The sequence below is a fragment of the Aptenodytes patagonicus genome, chromosome 14 (genome assembly GCF_965638725.1).
Source record: "Aptenodytes patagonicus chromosome 14, bAptPat1.pri.cur, whole genome shotgun sequence".
Taxonomy (NCBI): domain Eukaryota; kingdom Metazoa; phylum Chordata; class Aves; order Sphenisciformes; family Spheniscidae; genus Aptenodytes; species Aptenodytes patagonicus.
Genome location: NC_134962.1, coordinates 11,852,720 through 11,869,823, shown reverse-complemented (window position 1 = coordinate 11,869,823; position 17,104 = coordinate 11,852,720). Strand labels below are relative to the sequence as shown.

Below are 17,104 nucleotides of genomic sequence, written 5' to 3'. Positions count from 1 at the left end.
TCTGCTCGGCGAGGCACTGCTCGTTAGCCAAAGGGCCATGCCGCTTGCTTTTTTTCTTCCAGGGCTGACGGAGGTGCGGGGCTTGGCGGCTCGGCAGCGGGGTTTCCTCAGGAAGAAGATTTGTAGGATGTTCTATGGAGTTGTTTTTATGTACATAAAGATATTTATTTATGTTTGTTCAGACCCAAGCTCTCTTTGCATTTGCTTTGGGCACACGCAGCGTTTGCAGCGTTGCGGTTTCCACTTGCTCTGGGTTCCCGGGGCTGGAGGCGGCTGGGGGTGCTGGCACGGCCGCCCCGGGGGCAGGGGGTACCTGTGCACAGAGGGGGTCCCACTTATGGAGGTCACGGCACAGGGCACCAGCGGGGTTCATGGGCTGCTGGAGAGTGATGTCCCCAACAGCAAAGAGTGAGCTCTGACGCGACTGACCCCTGCAGTGATGCCATCAAAGCAGCCAGGAAACCTTCTGCTTCCCTGCCTGCTGGAGGACAGGAAAAGGGACTCGTGGGGCAAGAGCCAGGATCAGGCCGTAAAGGTGCAATATGCCAACTAATCCCCTGAAGGCCATGACAGCCTGGGGAACGGCTGGTGCCGGGATCAGGGGACGGAGTTTTGTAGCTGTAGTTGCTGATGTCCAAGGCTCTGAACCTGCCCAGGCTGAGGGCTTTGCTTCACGTCCTGCATTGCTCTACCCTGTGCCATGGCAAGAGACTAATCCCGAAGCGAAGCAACCCTTGCCCTGCCCAGATTCCTGCTGCTGGCAGCGGCCCCGGCCCCTGTTCCCCACGCGGGGTGACACGCCGAGTGGGCAGCGCAGGCTGCGGGGCTGAGGGTGCGGGGGGCTTTTGGGAGAGGGTGCTGGTGAAGATGTGCCACGGGGCCCGTGGGTGCAGGGTCCCTGGATGTGGTGTGCGGGGAGCCGTGGGTGCTGGCCGAGCGTCCGAGGGGATGCGATGCTGCGAGGTCCAGGGGTGCAGGATCCAGGGAGGCGCGGGGCGCGCTGGGGCCGGGGCTGCGGGGGGCAGGGGCCGGGGCTGCGGGCTACGGGCACGGGGCTGCCCTCGGGCGCTCGTTAGCCGCGGCCCAGCCCCCTCCTTAATTAGCCGCGGCCAAAGCCGCTCATTAGCGGCGGCCGGGGCCGGGCGCCCTCCCCGCGGAGGCGGGCGGGAGCGGGCGGGGAGCGCTGCCGGCCGTGGGGGTGCGGGCAGCGGTGCGGGCACCGGCAGCCGCCGCCGCCGGGCTGGAGCCGGGGCTCGGGCGGAGCCGGCGGCGGGATGGGGCAGCGGCGGGGCCCGGCCGCGCTGCTCCTCGCCCTGGGTAAGGCTGCCCGGGCGGGGGTCGGGGTGGGGGTGCCCGGGCGGGGATTGGGGTGCCCGGGCTGGGGAGCGGCCGCTTTCCAGGTGGCGCCTGGGGTGTGGAGGCGGGGGGCGACGTGGGGTCCCTTCCCTGCTCCGTGGGTCGGTGCCGTGCGTCTCTCCCCGGTGGGTCCTGGCTGCCGGTGCTGAGCTGGCCGTGCACCCCCGCCTGTCGCTGCCCTCCCCCCCGGGCCGGGGCTGCTGGTGCTGCTGGTGCTGGGCGCGGGTGAGCAGCCAGGGCAGGCTGGGAGCGGGGCGCCCCGACTGCCCCCGCATCGGCTCCCTGCCCTGGCAGAGCGGCTCTTTCAGGCTCTCTGCAAATGCAGGCAGGGCTGGGCATGGGCGAGGGACAGCGCGTGGTTCGTGTGCGTCCTGTGTGGAAGGGGGAGCTCGCCCTGCCTGGGTGGCACCGGCACTGTGGCGGCCCAGGGGTGGTCACCACGCAAAGGTCTGGGTGCTCACGCCGACCCCCTCGGTGGTTGGCAGGGCACCTGGCCGGGCTGCTGGCATCGGGCACCGCCTGTGCCAACGTTTACCAAGGCTTCTCGGACTGCGTCCTCAAGCTGGGGGAAAACATGGCCACGGACGAGGAGGTGGCCGGCATTGAGCTGCAGGGGTTGCACCGAGTCTGTGGGTGAGTGTGGCCTCGCGCCAGGACCCCCTGCATGTCCCACCCTGTGGGGCCGGTCCCCAGATGAGGGGGGTGGGGTGGTGGTGGGGTATCTGTGGTGCACGGCCAGTGTGGCTTTTTGGCATTGCCCCTGTGCTGCTGTCTGAACTCTTCTCCTGCCCTCCTGGATCCCGCCGGTATGTGCCAATGCACACGTGCTCCCCACCTTGCTCCAATTTCAGACAGACCCAGTGAACTCCCTGCATCCATCCGTCCGTCCATCTGCCACGCGGCTCCAGCCAGAGTTTGCATCCCCGGCCCTTAGCAATAGCTCCTGCCCCAGGACTCTTCCTGCGACCCCCTGCATGCCCGCTGGCAGGACCCGACCCCCTTTGTCCCCTGGGAAAGGCTCCCCTGGACACCCGGGTTTCAGACAGGGACTTCTATGTGTCCGGGCTGTCCCAAGGTCCAGCGCTGCAGGGAGCAGCCTGCAACCGGCCTCGAGTTAGATCCTGCTGCCCAAACCGAGCCTTCTCCCTCCCTCCGTCCGTCCCTGCTGAGACTCTTCGTCCTTCTGGCTTGACTTTGCCCCACCCCTGGTTTTCGTGAGTGTGTAGCAAGTGGGCCGAGATCAGGGTTTTGGGAGGCGCTTAACTTTAGCAGGGCTGAAACAATAGTAAAAGAGTTGGGGAACGAGGGGTGGTGCTGGGCGGGTTTGGGGAAAGGTCTGCTTAAGAAGCAAACCAGCAGAAGCAGCGAGGGGGAGCAAGGGAAAGGTGGAAATAAAATGTTTGTGGGCATAAATGGAGGCAGCTCTGTGTCCCCAGCAGCGAGTTGTGGGGAGTGAAAAGGAGTTATGAGGAAACGCAGGCAGCAATTAAGGGAAAACTCGCGTGCCTTGGGGGGGTGGAAACCTGCTAGGGCAAGGCGGAGGGCTGCGTGCCCTGCGGGTCAGGCTTTCCAAGCTGCTGAAAACCACCCTGCGGGCTGGGAAGGGAAGGCATCGCCCTCAGTGGTGGGGTGGAGGCTCTGGGACCTGCTCGGTGGTGCCAGCACAGCTGGCTGGCATCTGTGGGGGCTGCGGCAGGGCAGGGGGCAGCGCGGGACGGGGCAGTCGCCATTGGTGCAGGCAGGTTGGGCTCTGAGCAAGCTGGGACGAGATGCTGGTGCTGATGCCGAGGCAAGCGGAGGGTCCCTAGTCCTCCCGCCTGCCCCAGCCGAAATATCGAACTCTGGTTGTTGCCAGAAGTTGTAAACACTTCAACAAAACTCTCCTGCTCAGGGAGAACAGAAAACTGACTAGCCCCCATTTAAAAAAAAACCAATTATCTCTTTGTTTTGTCCGTGCATTCCCCTGCCAGCAAACCTGGCGATGGGAGGTTGGCTGTGACTTGCCCTTTTTTCTGCCTTTTCCAGGGGACAGCCTAGCTCAGGATGAAAATCCTCCCTGGGATGTGGCTGAAGGCTGAGTTGAGACGGGAACGGCTCTGCCTTGGGCTGTAATATATACTTTTTTGAACATGGGGCTTCTTGGTATTAGAGGAAAAAAACCGAGCACGCAGCCCAGCGCGTGCTGTGGTTGACTGCTGGAGGAGTGATTCCTCTGCTGAAACTCACATGAAATGTGTGAGATGAGGTTTCTTCACAGGCTCTGGGGCTCGGCACGTTCAGGGATATGCCAGCTTCTCCTGCCGGTCCCGGTGCACGGCTAGCCGGGCTTGCCATGGCTGGAGGAAGAAGGTGATGATGTCCCAGCTTCCTGCCAGGAAATATTTCTGAATTATTGGACTTTAACCCTCAGCCTTCTCCGCTGCCATCTGCTTTCCTGGTGCCGCGGTCCCCTCTCCAGGAGCGCAGGTGAGGGATGGATGCGGAGCTGGGAGCCGGCATGGGGCTGGTGGCGTCTTGGCCCTGCGTGCGCAGTGCTGCCCCAGAGCCGGCCGGCCTGGCTGAGCAGATGGAGGCTGTGCAGGGTGAAGGATTGGGAATTTCCATCCCGGCTGAAAGCAGAACCAGGCAGGAGCTGTCATCCCCCTCAGCCTTCCCCCAGCTGTCCTTTGCCCGAAGACACGGGCCAGGTTTAACCCTCACCTGGCAGAGCTGCCTTCTGCTGCTGCAGCTCGGGAGTGAGCGCAGGAGGTTCCCTGGTTGGCACCAGCTTTTCTCGTTATCTGGGGACACTTATTCTGCCACAGTGACTCGGTTTAATGAACTCCCTCACAGCTGGCATTCTGACGTAAGCCTTGGTAGGGAAATCAAGTAAGTAGAGTGCTCAGGTCCACGTGTCTGTACAAGGTGTCGTCTCGAGCACAGGGCGCTTGGAGAAAGCCAAGCCCCCCCCTCCCCATGCGCAGGGTCCCTGCTTGGCCGGCTGGGCTGCTTCTCCTTCCCCAGGGGTGGCCCGTGTGCCTGGTGTCGCGGCGGGCACGGGGAAGGTGGCAAAGCAATTGCTCCTGTCCTCTAGGCAGTCCCCAGCTTGCAGCTCAATTACTGCCTGGAGGTGGTGCCCAGCCCCAGCTACCGTGGGACAGCAAACCTGAGGTGGAGGGGAGGGCAGGAGGGTGCCTTGGGGTGCGAGTCATTAGGTGCTGTGGGCTGGCAGAGGCCGGGGAGCCGGCTGGGACCCAGGGGGGTGCTGCCCCTGGGGGGCTGGTCCCTGCCTTGCCCCAGCGTCAGGTGCCAGGACACGCGTTGCTCCAAAGCAGCTGCCAGATGAAATGCTTTTGCAAAGCTCTTTTCAGGTAAAAGAAACTCTCTTTGAAAGAAGTCATGGGGGCGGGGGGGAAGGTTAGTGGCAAGCGTGGCATAGAGCCTTACCTGTCCCTTGGGGAAGTTTGTGTTTTGGAGAGGAACCGCTTCCAGAGGAGAGGATGGCCCGTGGCATTTGCTGAGCCTTTTGGGCTCCTGCTGTTTTATTTTGTGGGTTTGTACCTACAAAGCAGAGCCCTCGCCCGTGACTTCAGCTGTGTTGGGACTTACGGACACGCTAGTGTGCATGCAGCAACCTGCCAGGCCGTGGGTGCCCTCCCCGTCACAGAGCAGCACTTACAGCAGCCGTTGGGGAGTCCGGTAGGGAGTCCAATCCTCCTACACTCGGCAGCCAAAAAGCAAAAATCGGGCGGGGTGCCCGTTCTGGTCCTCCCCACACCATGCGGGGGGACATGGCCCAGCTTGGTACCTGCTGTCCTCACCCCTGGACAGCTGGAGCCCACCCCTCCCTGCTCAGCCTGACACCTGTGGGCAGGGGGCTGGTTGGAAACAGCTCAAAAGCAGCTTCTTCAGAGCCACCGTGCTGCTTCACCAGAGGTAAGGAAGGAGCTCAGGGAGGGGATAAAGCCTTGGCAGGCTGGATACCGCTCTGGATGAATGCAGCGCGGGGTCATCCCACGTGGCGCTGGCCCCAGCGTGCCGGACCGGTGGGCTGGTGCCCACTGTGCCCCTCTCCTGGGAGAGTCTTCTCGGGAGCTGTGGTTTTCAGCCCCGTTTCTGCCAGGGTTTTTCCCTGCCTGGTTCTAGCTCTGGATCTGAAGAAAAAAAAACCCCCAAACCCCAAGTTGCCGTGCTCAGGGGAGGCAGCCAAGGGGGTCTTCAGCGAGCAGCTCCCGGTTTAGTCCTGCAGGACTGCGGGTTACCTTTGCCTGTCTTGTTGTTTGTCCCTGGTGCTCCCCAAGAGCCTCTTTGCACTGACCGGCTTCTACTCGCGCAGGGTAATACCCAGCAGATAAATGGAGATGTGTCTAATGAGAACACAGTGAAGAACTCCTCCCGCCCCTGCCCGCGCCTTGGCTATAAAGCTGCGATGGTCTGTGGGAGACGTTGTCCTTCTCCTTGCTTTGTGCTCGCGTTTTGCCCTTGAGTCAGCTTGGAGGAAGCTGTGAATGAAACGCGCTGGGCCTTTGTTCGCAGCCTGGTTTAGATACTCGGGGTGCTCGGTGCCCAAGGGAAACATTTGTTGATGGAAAACAATGGATCTGATTGACTTGCAGAGGGTGTGTGGGGGGAACGTATTAAATAATTCCAGTGTGTTTTGAGGTTTGGAGTTTTAGCCAAGATGCTCTGGGAGGCGATGGAGGGAATGGCAAAATACCAAGGTTGTCGCTGCCCGGAGGGCGGGCTCGGGGCAGCAAGGCTCTGCCCGGCTCCTCGGGCGCTGTGCTACTGCAAAGGGACCGATGGTGCGGTGTCTCCCCTGGCTGCAGGTACTGGGATGAATTTCACAGGTGTGCCCTGGCAGTGCTCTGGGAGTGCCAGAAGGAAGCAGTGGCTGTCTGGGAGCTGCTGAGACGGGAGTCTCGAACAATCAAATTTCCAGGCAGCTTGTTGGACCTCTGCAGCCCCAGCACGGCCCAAAGCTTTGCCTGGATCCACGTTCCCAACGTTTCCGTCCTCGGCATCCCCCTCGTCGTCACTTGGCTGAGCTTATAAACTGCAGCTCTGTAAGTATTGCAACAAAGGTGGTGGCAGCGTGTGTCGTGGCATCTTTCTGATCATTTTTCCAAACCTTTGAGGAATACACTGCGGTGTATGTTTGCGGTGCTCAGCAACCACTTGGCTCCATCCTGCGCCTGTGAGACGTGGAAGAGCTCAGCACGGGGCTGAGCCAGGGAGTCCTCACCTCAGCTCACGCCGGGGAAACCCCGACGGCTCTTTTTACTGCCACAGGGGCTACAAACGCAGCGAGGGTGAGTGCTGGAGCCCTGCCACGCGGGATGCTTTTTTCTGCCATAGTCATGCTTTTTTCCCTCCATCCGCTTTAGAACTCAGGTGGCTTTAAGGGAAAGGCAGGGTGAGCCAGCCCTGAGCAGGGCTGTGCCGTGGCCCCGCTCTGCAGCTCCCTCCTGGGTGTGCAGAATCAGCCCTCGAATGGGGTCTGCTACCTCCCTGCTTGTCTCCAGGGGTCTCTGAAGAGAGAGATCCCTTCCCCGCGGAACGGGAGCTTTGCATCCCTGGCCCTGGCAAAGCCTGGAGCCGGGACAGCCACCCTGGGCACTCAAATCGGTGCAAAGCCACACGCCCAAGCCCGCTGCAGATGCGGTGGCATCGCCTCTCCCCCCAGCTCGCCCCTGGCACGGGCCTGCTGAGCTCCGGGCGTGCCCCAAACACACGTTATTCCCTCCCGCAGGACAGACACGCCATCGCCTCCCAACTCGGTGAGCAAGGAGCTGAGCCGTGTGCTCCCTGCACCCTGCCCCACCCCTGGGGCCCCTCACCAGCATGGCCAGACCCTTCCCACCTGGGCAAGGGGACGGTGCAGCCCTTGCCTCCTCGCTGGGCTGAGCCGGAGGGTGCGGGAGCTCACCCCGTCTCCTGCGCTGCGCTGCGCCGCAGGCACTGAGCACCGGTGGAGAAGGTCACCCCGCGGGGCGGCATGGGAAGCTGCTCGCACACGCGCTGCTGCTCTCCCCGCCGCCTTTCGAAGCAGCCGCAGGAGAGGAGGGGGGGAGCCCGCCCAGGTACGCGCTGCAGCCCCGCGCCCTGGGAAACGGAGCCCGTGGTGTGGGAAGAGGGTCTGGGGCCAGAGGTGGCTGGGGGGGACACAGGGACCGGTGGGCTGCAGCCCTCCCCAAGGTGACCCCACCGGCGCTGCCATGCGGGGATCTGGTGAGACAGAGGGTGGCCCTGGGAAATTGCCCATGGAGCTGGTGCTGCACAAGCATGGGGCATCCCGGCGTGGCCTCAGCCCCGCGGCTGTGCCGGCAGCCCGGGGTGCCGAGACCCCCCTGGGTCCTGATCACCCACAGGGGATGTGGGAGAAGGAGCAGAGCCAAAACCGCCTCCTCCAGCCCCTGACATTTAAGGCACACGCTCTGCCTCTGTTTTGTGGTGAAGCCCTGCTGGGTGAAAACGCCTTCCCTGGCTTGGCAAAGTGCTGCTCACAGTCGTCTCGGTAAGGTGAGCAGGGGACGGCGGCGGGGAAGCACACCGAGAGAGTGACGTGGGACAGGCTGCTGGAGCGGGGGGAAGCGTGGCTGGCAGCGAGCACCCTGGTGAGGTCCTACAGCCTCAGCTCGAAGGCGCCGAGAGATATGCAGCACAGTGCTGAGGACAAGACAGGGCTGTGAGAGATGCCCAGGGCCAGAATCACAGAATCATTAAGGTTGGAAGAGACCTCTAAGATCATCGAGTCCAGCCATCGACTCAACACCACCATACCCACTAAACCATGTCCCTAAGCGCCTCATCTACACGTTGTTTAAATATTTCCAGGGATGGTGACTCAACCACTTCCCTGGGCAGCCTGTTCCAATGTTTAATCACTCTTTCAGTAAAGAAATTTTTCCTCACGTCCAATCTAAACCTCCCCTGGCGCAACTCGAGGCCGTTTCCTCTCGTCCTCTTGCTTGTTTACCTGGGAGAAGAGACCGACTCCCACCTCGCTACAACCTCCTTTCAGGTAGTTGTCGAGAGCGATGAGGTCTCCCCTCAGCCTCCTTTTCTCCAGGCTAAACAACCCCAGTTCCCTCAGCCGCTCCTCATAAGGCTTGTGCTCTAGACCCTTCACCAGCCTCGTTGCCCTTCTCTGGACACGCTCCAGCACCTCGACATCCTTCTTGTAGTGAGGGGCCCAAAACCTAACACAGTATTCGAGGTGCGGCCTCACCAGGGCCGAGTACAGGGGCATGATCACTTCCCTACTCCTGCTGGCCACACTGTTTCTGATACAGGCCAGGATGCCATTGGCCTTCTTGGCCGCCTGGGCACACTGCCGGCTCATGTTCAGCTGGCTGTCGACCAGCACCCCCAGGTCCTTTTCCGACAGGCAGCTTTCCAGCCACTCTTCCCCAAGCCTGTAGCGCTGCATGGGGTTGTTGTGGCCGAAGTGCAGGACCCGGCACTTGGCCTTGTTGAACCTCTTACAGTTGGCCTTGGCCCATCGATCCAGCCTGTCCAGGTCCCTCTGCAGAGCCTTCCTACCCTCGAGCAGATCAACACTCCCGCCCAACTTGGTGTCGTCTGCAAACTCACTGAGGGTGCACTCGATCCCCTCATCAGATCATTGATAAAGATATTGAACAAGACTGGCCCCAAAACTGAGCCCTGGGGAACACCGCTCGTGACCGGCCGCCAACTGGATTTGACTCCATTCACCACAACTCTCTGGGCCCGGCCGTCCAGCCAGTTTTTGACCCAGCGCAGAGTAGACCTGTCTAAGCCGTGAGCCGCCAGCTTCTCTAGGAGAATGCTGTGGGAGACGGTGTCAAAGGCCTTGCTGAAGTCCAGGTAGACCACATCCACAGCCTTTCCCTCATCCACTAGGCGGGTCACCTGGTCATAGAAGGAGATCAGGTTGGTCAAGCAGGACCTGCCTCTCATGAACCCGTGCTGGCTGGGCCTGATCCCCTGGTTGTCCCGCTCATGCCTTGTGAGCACCCTCAAGATGAACCGCTCCATCATCTTCCCCGGCACCGAGGTCAGGCTGACAGGCCTGTAGTTCCCCGGATCCTCCTTCCGGCCCTTCTTGTAGATGGGCGTCACATTGGCAAGCCTCCAGTCGTCCGGGACCTCCCCCGTTAACCAGGACTGCTGATAAATGATGGAGAGCGGCTTGGCGAGCTCCTCCGCCAGCTCCCTCAGCATTCTCGGGTGGATCCCGTCCGGCCCCATAGACTTGTGAGCATCCAGGTGGTGTAGCAGGTCATTGACTGCTTCCTCTTGGATTATGGGGGTTCATCCTGCTCGCCGTCCCTGTCTTCCAGCTCAGGGGGCCGAGTACCCTGAGGATAACTGGTCTGCCTGTTAAAGACTGAGGCAAAGAAGGCATTGAGTACCTCAGCCTTTTCCTCATCCTCGGTGACAATGTTCCCCCCCGCATCCAATAAAGGATGGAGATTCTCCTTGGCTCTCTTCTTGGCATTAATATATTTGTAAAAACTTTTTTTGTTGTCTTTAACGACAGCGGCCAGATTGCGTTCTAGCGGGGCTTTTGCCTTTCTCATTTCCTTTCTGCACGACCTAACGAGATCCCTGTACTCTTCTTGAGTCGCCTGCCCCTTCTTCCACAAGCGGTAAACTCTCCTTTTTTCCCTAAGTCCCAGCAAGAGCTCCCCGTTCAGCCAGGCCGGTCATCTTCCCCACCCGTTCTTCTTACGGCGTATGGGGACAGCCTGCTCCTGCGCCTTTAAGACTTCCTTCTTGAAGATCGTCCAGCCTTCCTGGACCCCTTTGCCCTTCAGGACTGTCTCCCAAGGGACTCTCTCCACCAGCGTCCTGAACAGGCCAAAGTCCGCCCTCCGGAAGTCCACGGTTGTGGTTTTGCTGGCCCCCCTCCTTACTTCCCCAAGAATCGAGAATTCTACCGTTTCATGGTCGCTAAGCCCAAGACGGCCTCCGACCACCACATCTCCCACCAGTCCTTCTCTGTTAGTAAACAGCAGGTCGAGCGAGGCACCTCCCCTGGTAGGCTCACTTACCAGCTGTGTCAGGAAGGTGTCTTCCACACACTCCAGGAACCTCCTAGACTGCTTCCTCTCTGCCGTGTTGTGTTTCCAGCAGACGTCCGGGAAGTTGAAGTCCCCCACGAGAACAAGGGCTAGCGATTGAGAGACTTCTGCCAGCCGCTTGTAGAACGCTTCATCCGCCCCTTCATCCTGGTTGGGTGGTCTATAACAGACTCCCAGCAGGATATCTGCCTCGTTGGCCTTCACCCTCATCCTTACCCATAAACACTCGACCGCATCATCATCACAATCGTTGAGCTCTAGACAGTCGAAACACTCCCTAACATACAGGGCCACCCCACCGCCTCTCCTTCCTCACCTGTCCCTTCTGAAGAGTCTAGAGCCATCCATTGCAGCACTCCAATCCTGAGAATCACCCCACCATGTTTCTGTGATGGCGACTAAGTCCTATCTCTCCCGCTGCACAATGGCTTCCAGCTCCCTGCGTGCATTGGTGTAGATGCACTTGAGCTGGGCTATCGATTTCGCCCCCAGCATCGGCATGCCACCCCTAGGCTCAACTCTAGTGAGCCTGGTTTTATCCCCTTCCCCCTTCAGACCTAGTTTAAAGCCCTCTCAATGAGCCCTGCCATTTCATGAGCAACGATCCTTTTCCCCCTGTGAGACAGCTGGACTCATCTGTCGCCAGCAGGCCCGGTGCCGTGTAAACCTCTCCATGATCAAAAAAGCCAACATTCCTCCGATGGCACCAGCCCCTGAGCCACGGCAACCGGGAAGGTGAGGGAGGCCGGGCGGGGGTTCGCCTGGCACCCCAAGCAGGGACCTGTTTCCATTCACCCCCATCGCTTAGGTCCCCTCTTTCTACCTGGTGGCAAGAAGGCAGGGGATCCTCTGCTTCTCGTGGAGCCTCCATCTGCTGCCTTTGCCTCAGGGATGGTAGGGTGTGGCTCCACCAATCTATCTCCCTCAAAGCACCACAGAGGAGGAGAGGAGGTGCTGACCCACCACGCAATGTAGGGACAACCGCTCACTTCTGCCACGCTGCTTCTTGCCAGCCTGTTAGCCCTGCAGCAGGGCCAGCTTGGTTTTCCTCCTCTCCGAGAGCAGCAGGAAGGTGCTGCCATTGGGAACATCCTCCACCCCCCTTCCCCGGGGATCCCGCTGGTGGGAGCGGGGTGGCTGGCTCCCAGGGACGGTTCCCCAGGGACGCAGCCGGCAGCGCTCCCCCCACCCCCGCCTCTGCGGCAAATGCACTCGCTGGCCTTTCCTCCCACCGCCCCGAGAGCCATCGGCCGCTGGCGTGAGTCACCGGGGCCACATCCCAGTGCGAGAGGTGGCAGGGGGAGCCGGGGCAGGTGGAGAGGGAGAGGGACCTTTCAGTAGGCAAATGCCGGCAGGGACAGAGGGGGGGTGCTGCTGCGTGCAGCAAGTGGGTGCGTGCACACAGACACACAAACACGCACACACACACAGAGGGGTGCCTGGGTTCAAGCATCGTGAGCTCTTTTAGCTCACGCTTAACCCGGGGAGTCCTCAGCACATGCTGACGGCAGCACATCTTGTCCTTTCCTCGGCAGCCTTCAGTGCGCATTGGGTACAGGTCCTCGCACGGGATCACCCCATGACGTGCCCAGCTGGAGCAGGTGGCAGCGCAGCCGTGTCCTACCGCCACCTGCATCCAGAGGTGGGACAGGGATGAATTCCACCCCTCGTGGCCGTATCCGAACTGGAGGACGTGAGCAGTGCTCGGGTCAACTCGCTGGCTGTTCCTGGGACAAGGAAAGAGCAAAGGAGATGGTCCTCGCCCCACGGAGCTGGCCCTACGCCCTGGCCCTTCTGCAGCTTGGGCCTCCTCCGTGCACCTGCGCTGCCGCCGAGACAAGGTGGTGGGGAGTGTCTGGCGGGCTGGCAGGTCCCCTCTGCCCACGCCAGTGTCCTCGGCTGCCCCCTTCCCCGGGCCCGGCCAGGCGCAGGGGGGTGCCGGGAGCTCAGGAGAAGGGGAAGCCCAGAGCTGGCCCCTCAGGGCTGCAGGGCAGGGTGCTGGGCTCAGGAGGGGGAACCCCACTCACAGTGAGCCTCCAGCTGTGTCACCCTCCCGGGCTGATCCCGGAAGGGGAAATTCAGATTGTAACCGTTCGGCAGTGGGAATTTGTGACCGGGGAATGAGCTGGCATGGAGGGCAAGACGGCCCAGCTGCAGAAGGGGTTGAGCTGTCTGGCAGCAGGGATGCCAGAGCCAGCAGGGCTCCTTGCAAGGGAGCGGAGTTTGCCTTGAGGACAAGAGCAGAAGCAGCCACAGCATTGCACTGCAGCCGTCCTGGGCTGGGAGCTCTCAGGGGGCACCTTTGGGCAGCAGAGCTGGGCTGGGGGCTGGACCCGCGGCTGGGCTGAGGTGCCCCATGCAACCGCTCAGGGATCGGTGCTGGGCTGAGTGGATATAAGGGATCTGCTCGTGATGCATCTCTGCAGACTCCTTGAAGAACCGCTGATGGTGGCAGGACGCTGCCCAACGCAGCGTTCGTTCGTTTTACTTTCTATTGAAGCAAAAAAGTGTGTTTAATTCACCTCGAGGGAGAACACAGAAATTCCCCAGCGTTCCCCATGAAGCTGCCCCCCCACGCCAGGGTCGTCCCCATCCCCCACAGAGGTGTGAACACGGGTCCTGGCCCGTGTTCCAGCTGCAGCTGCCAGTGCCCGGCAACGAGCACAACACAGCCCTTCTCCCCTGCTCCCGACGCAGCCCTTCTCCCCTGCTCCCGGTGCCTCGGACGCCTGACCCAGCCCTTCTCGCTTGCTCCCAGCACCTTGTGGTCTCAGTGCTGCCACCTCTGGCGTCATGAAGGCCCAGAGGAAGAGGACGCTTGTGCTGCCAGAGGTACGGCCCTGCTCCACGGAGGTGGGCACCCTCCCACTGCCCGGGCAGGCTGGAGCAGGCACCACCAGGAGGGCTCGGGGTGGGGACCCCGCTCTGGGGAGCTGGGGGGGCCGGGAGCTTGGCTCGCGCTCTCCACCCACCCACCCACCCTGCAAGGCCACGGGCTGGGAGAAGCCCTTCTGGGCTGCTCATCCCCTGCTGAAATGGAGCATCCCTGCCCGGGGGGAACACGTCCCCGGGGGAGCCCTGAGCGCCCTGTGCTCATGCCGGAGGGATGCTTGCCGGGAGCAGCTGGGTCCTGCCCGGAGCCTGAGCCGGTGCCTCCTCTGCCCCTTTCCAGGCTGGAGCCATGGGAGCTCAGCCCTGCCTGGGGAGCCGCCTGGAGCCGCAAAGCCGCCTGCGCAGAGTAAGAAGCTTCTGGGTGCCGAGGCAGGCAGGGGGCCGGTGTCTCCGCACGGCGGTGCCGGGCTCTGTCCCCGGGGCCCCGCGGGGCAGGGAGCAGGGCCGCTCACCCCTGCCCTCTCTGCTCCTTCAGGTCCACAAGAGCTTGCCGTCACCCAAGCTGCTGAAGCACGCGAAGCGCAGGATCCTCCGGCTGCAGGCGCTGGCCCGTCAGTGGTGGTGGGTGCTGGTGGCGAAGGAGCCCCCCGGCCTCCAGCCAACTCCTGCTGGGGATGTGCCCAGGGGCCCCATCGCCCCACGGCTCTCCCCAGGCAGCGAGAGGGGGCAGGGGTGCCGAGACCCCCGGCCCACAGGTGCGCTCGGCTGGCCAGGGAAGGACCAATGCCCTTTTCTGCTTGGCTTTCGGCTTAGGATATGCCTGCTCATGCTGGGGGCTGGGGAGGCTGCTGCCAGCTGCGTGGATGTGGAGATGAAGGTGGATGTGGATGGTGAGATGGAGATGGAAGTGGAGGTGGAGGTGGAGGTGGCGATGGAGGTGGAAGTGGAGGTTGAGGTGGAGGTGAAGATGGAGGTAGACATGGAGTTTGAGATGGAGATGGAGATAGACCCACCAGCAGCAGGACAGGTACGTGCTCCCCATCCACTGCCTGCAGTCCCGGTGGGTTGCCTGCTGCCGGGCTGGGGCTGGGGCTGGTGGGCCCCGCTGCAGGGCTACGGCGCCCGGTCGGTCCCCTCATCCTGGCGGCACAACCACCACCACCGCACTGCCCTGAGCACCCGTCCGCTCTGGGAAGGGAGCGATTTCCTAGGGCCGGGCAAGCCAAGCCTAACCCTAAGCCCAGCCGGGGCTTAGCGCTGGTGGCAGAGTCCTGCTCTCCGCAGCGTGTCCCAGGGCTGTGGCAAATGTAATGCCCATCAGGACGAACCCCAACCCGAAGCAGCTGCTGCCGCTGAGCCGGCTCGGGAACCCCCAGCTCTGCTCGGCGAGGCACTGCTCGTTAGCCAAAGGGCCATGCCGCTTGCTTTTTTTCTTCCAGGGCTGACGGAGGTGCGGGGCTTGGCGGCTCGGCAGCGGGGTTTCCTCAGGAAGAAGATTTGTAGGATGTTCTATGGAGTTGTTTTTATGTACATAAAGATATTTATTTATGTTTGTTCAGACCCAAGCTCTCTTTGCATTTGCTTTGGGCACACGCAGCGTTTGCAGCGTTGCGGTTTCCACTTGCTCTGGGTTCCCGGGGCTGGAGGCGGCTGGGGGTGCTGGCACGGCTGCCCCGGGAGCAGGGGGTACCTGTGCACAGAGGGGGTCCTGTGTTTTGTAGCTGTAGTTGCTGATGTCCAAGGCTCTGAACCTGCCCAGGCTGAGGGCTTTGCTTCACGTCCTGCATTGCTCTACCCTGTGCCATGGCAAGAGACTAATCCCGAAGCGAAGCAACCCTTGCCCTGCCCGGATTCCTGCTGCTGGCAGCGGCCCCGGCCCCTGTTCCCCACGCGGGGTGACACGCCGAGTGGGCAGCGCAGGCTGCGGGGCTGAGGGTGCGGGGGGCTTTTGGGAGAGGGTGCTGGTGAAGATGTGCCACGGGGCCCGTGGGTGCAGGGTCCCTGGATGTGGTGTGCGGGGAGCCGTGGGTGCTGGCCGAGCGTCCCGAGGGGATGCGATGCTGCGAGGTCCAGTGGTGCAGGGTCCAGGGAGGCGCGGGGCGCGCTGGGGCCGGGGCTGCGGGGGGCAGGGGCCGGGGCTGCGGGCTACGGGCACGGGGCTGCCCTCGGGCGCTCGTTAGCCGCGGCCCAGCCCCCTCCTTAATTAGCCGCGGCCAAAGCCGCTCATTAGCGGCGGCCGGGGCCGGGCGCCCTCCCCGCGGAGGCGGGCGGGAGCGGGCGGGGAGCGCTGCCGGCCATGGGGGTGCGGGCAGCGGTGCGGGCACCGGCACCGGCACCGGCAGCGGCAGCCGCCGGCGGCCTGGAGCCCGGGCCCGGGCGGAGCCGGCGGCGGGATGGGGCAGCGGCGGGGCCCGGCCGCGCTGCTCCTCGCTCCTGGGTAAGGCTGCCCGTGCGGGGGTCGGGGTGGGGGTGCCCGGGCGGGGTTTGGGGTGCCCGGGCTGGGGAGCGGCCGCTTTCCAGGTGGCGCCTGGGGTGTGGAGGCGGGGGGCGACGCGGGGTCCCTTCCCTGCTCCGTGGGTCGGTGCCGTGCGTCTCTCCCCGGTGGGTCCTGGCTGCCGGTGCTGAGCTGGCCGTGCACCCCCGCCTGTCGCTGCCCTCCCCCCCGGGCCGGGGCTGCTGGTGCTGCTGGTGCTGGGCGCGGGTGAGCAGCCAGGGCAGGCTGGGAGCGGGGCGCCCCGACTGCCCCCGCATCGGCTCCCTGCCCTGGCAGAGCGGCTCTTTCAGGCTCTCTGCAAATGCAGGCAGGGCTGGGCATGGGCGAGGGACAGCGCGTGGTTCGTGTGCGTCCTGTGTGGAAGGGGGAGCTCGCCCTGCCTGGGTGGCACCGGCACTGTGGCGGCCCAGGGGTGGTCACCACGCAAAGGTCTGGGTGCTCACGCCGACCCCCTCGGTGGTTGGCAGGGCACCTGGCCGGGCTGCTGGCATCGGGCACCGCCTGTGCCAACGTTTACCAAGGCTTCTCGGACTGCGTCCTCAAGCTGGGGGAAAACATGGCCACGGACGAGGAGGTGGCCGGCATCGAGCTGCAGGGGTTGCACCGAGTCTGTGGGTGAGTACGGCCTCGCGCCAGGACCCCCTGCATGTCCCACCCTGTGGGGCCGGTCCCCAGATGAGGGGGGTGGGGTGGTGGTGGGGTATCTGTGGTGCACGGCCAGTGTGGCTTTTTGGCATTGCCCCTGTGCTGCTGTCTGAACTCTTCTCCTGCCCTCCTGGATCCCGCCGGTATGTGCCAACGCACACGTGCTCCCCACCTTGCTCCAATTTCAGACAGACCCAGTGAACTCCCTGCATCCATCCATCCGTCCGTCCATCTGCCACGCGGCTCCAGCCAGAGTTTGCATCCCCGGCCCTTAGCAATAGCTCCAGCCCCAGGACTCTTCCTGCGACCCCCTGTACGCCCGCTGGCAGGACCCGACCCCCTTTGTCCCCTGGGAAAGGCTCCCCTGGACACCTGGGTTTCAGACAGGGACTTCTATGTGTCCGGGCTGTCCCAAGGTCCAGCGCTGCAGGGAGCAGCCTGCAACCGGCCTCGAGTTAGATCCTGCTGCCCAAACCGAGCCTTCTCCCTCCCTCCCTCCCTCCGTCTGTCCCTGCTGAGACTCTTCGTCCTTCTGGCTTGACTTTGCCCCACCCCTGGTTTTCGTGAGTGTGTAGCAAGTGGGCCGAGATCAGGGTTTTGGGAGGCGCTTAACTTTAGCAGGGCTGAAACAATAGTAAAAGAGTTGGGGAACGAGGGGTGGTGCTGGGCGGGTTTGGGGAAAGGTCTGCTTAAGAAGCAAACCAGCAGAAGCAGCGAGGGGGAGCAA

At 62.8% G+C, this 17,104-nt stretch overlaps 1 protein-coding gene across 1 annotated transcript; it reads left to right on the top strand.

Moving 5' to 3' along the window:
* The first annotated feature begins 1,274 nt into the window (after nt 1-1,274).
* Nucleotides 1,275-6,390, top strand: LOC143166985 (neuritin-like). Its single transcript, XM_076351911.1, has 3 exons — nt 1,275-1,317; nt 1,842-1,989; nt 6,165-6,390. Exons 1-3 carry the CDS (start codon nt 1,275-1,277, stop codon nt 6,388-6,390), a joined length of 417 nt encoding a protein of 138 aa, XP_076208026.1.
* The last annotated feature ends 10,714 nt before the right edge of the window (nt 6,391-17,104 follow it).

Bases quoted from the DNA above. Each gene is read 5' to 3' on its own strand.
- LOC143166985 (XM_076351911.1), top strand. From the start codon at position 1,275: ATGGGGCAGCGGCGGGGCCCGGCCGCGCTGCTCCTCGCCCTGG. The intron at 1,318-1,841 runs GTAAGGCTGCCC...GGTGGTTGGCAG, and splicing joins CGCGCTGCTCCTCGCCCTGG to GGCACCTGGCCGGGCTGCTG. The intron at 1,990-6,164 runs GTGAGTGTGGCC...CCCTGGCTGCAG, and splicing joins GGGTTGCACCGAGTCTGTGG to GTACTGGGATGAATTTCACA.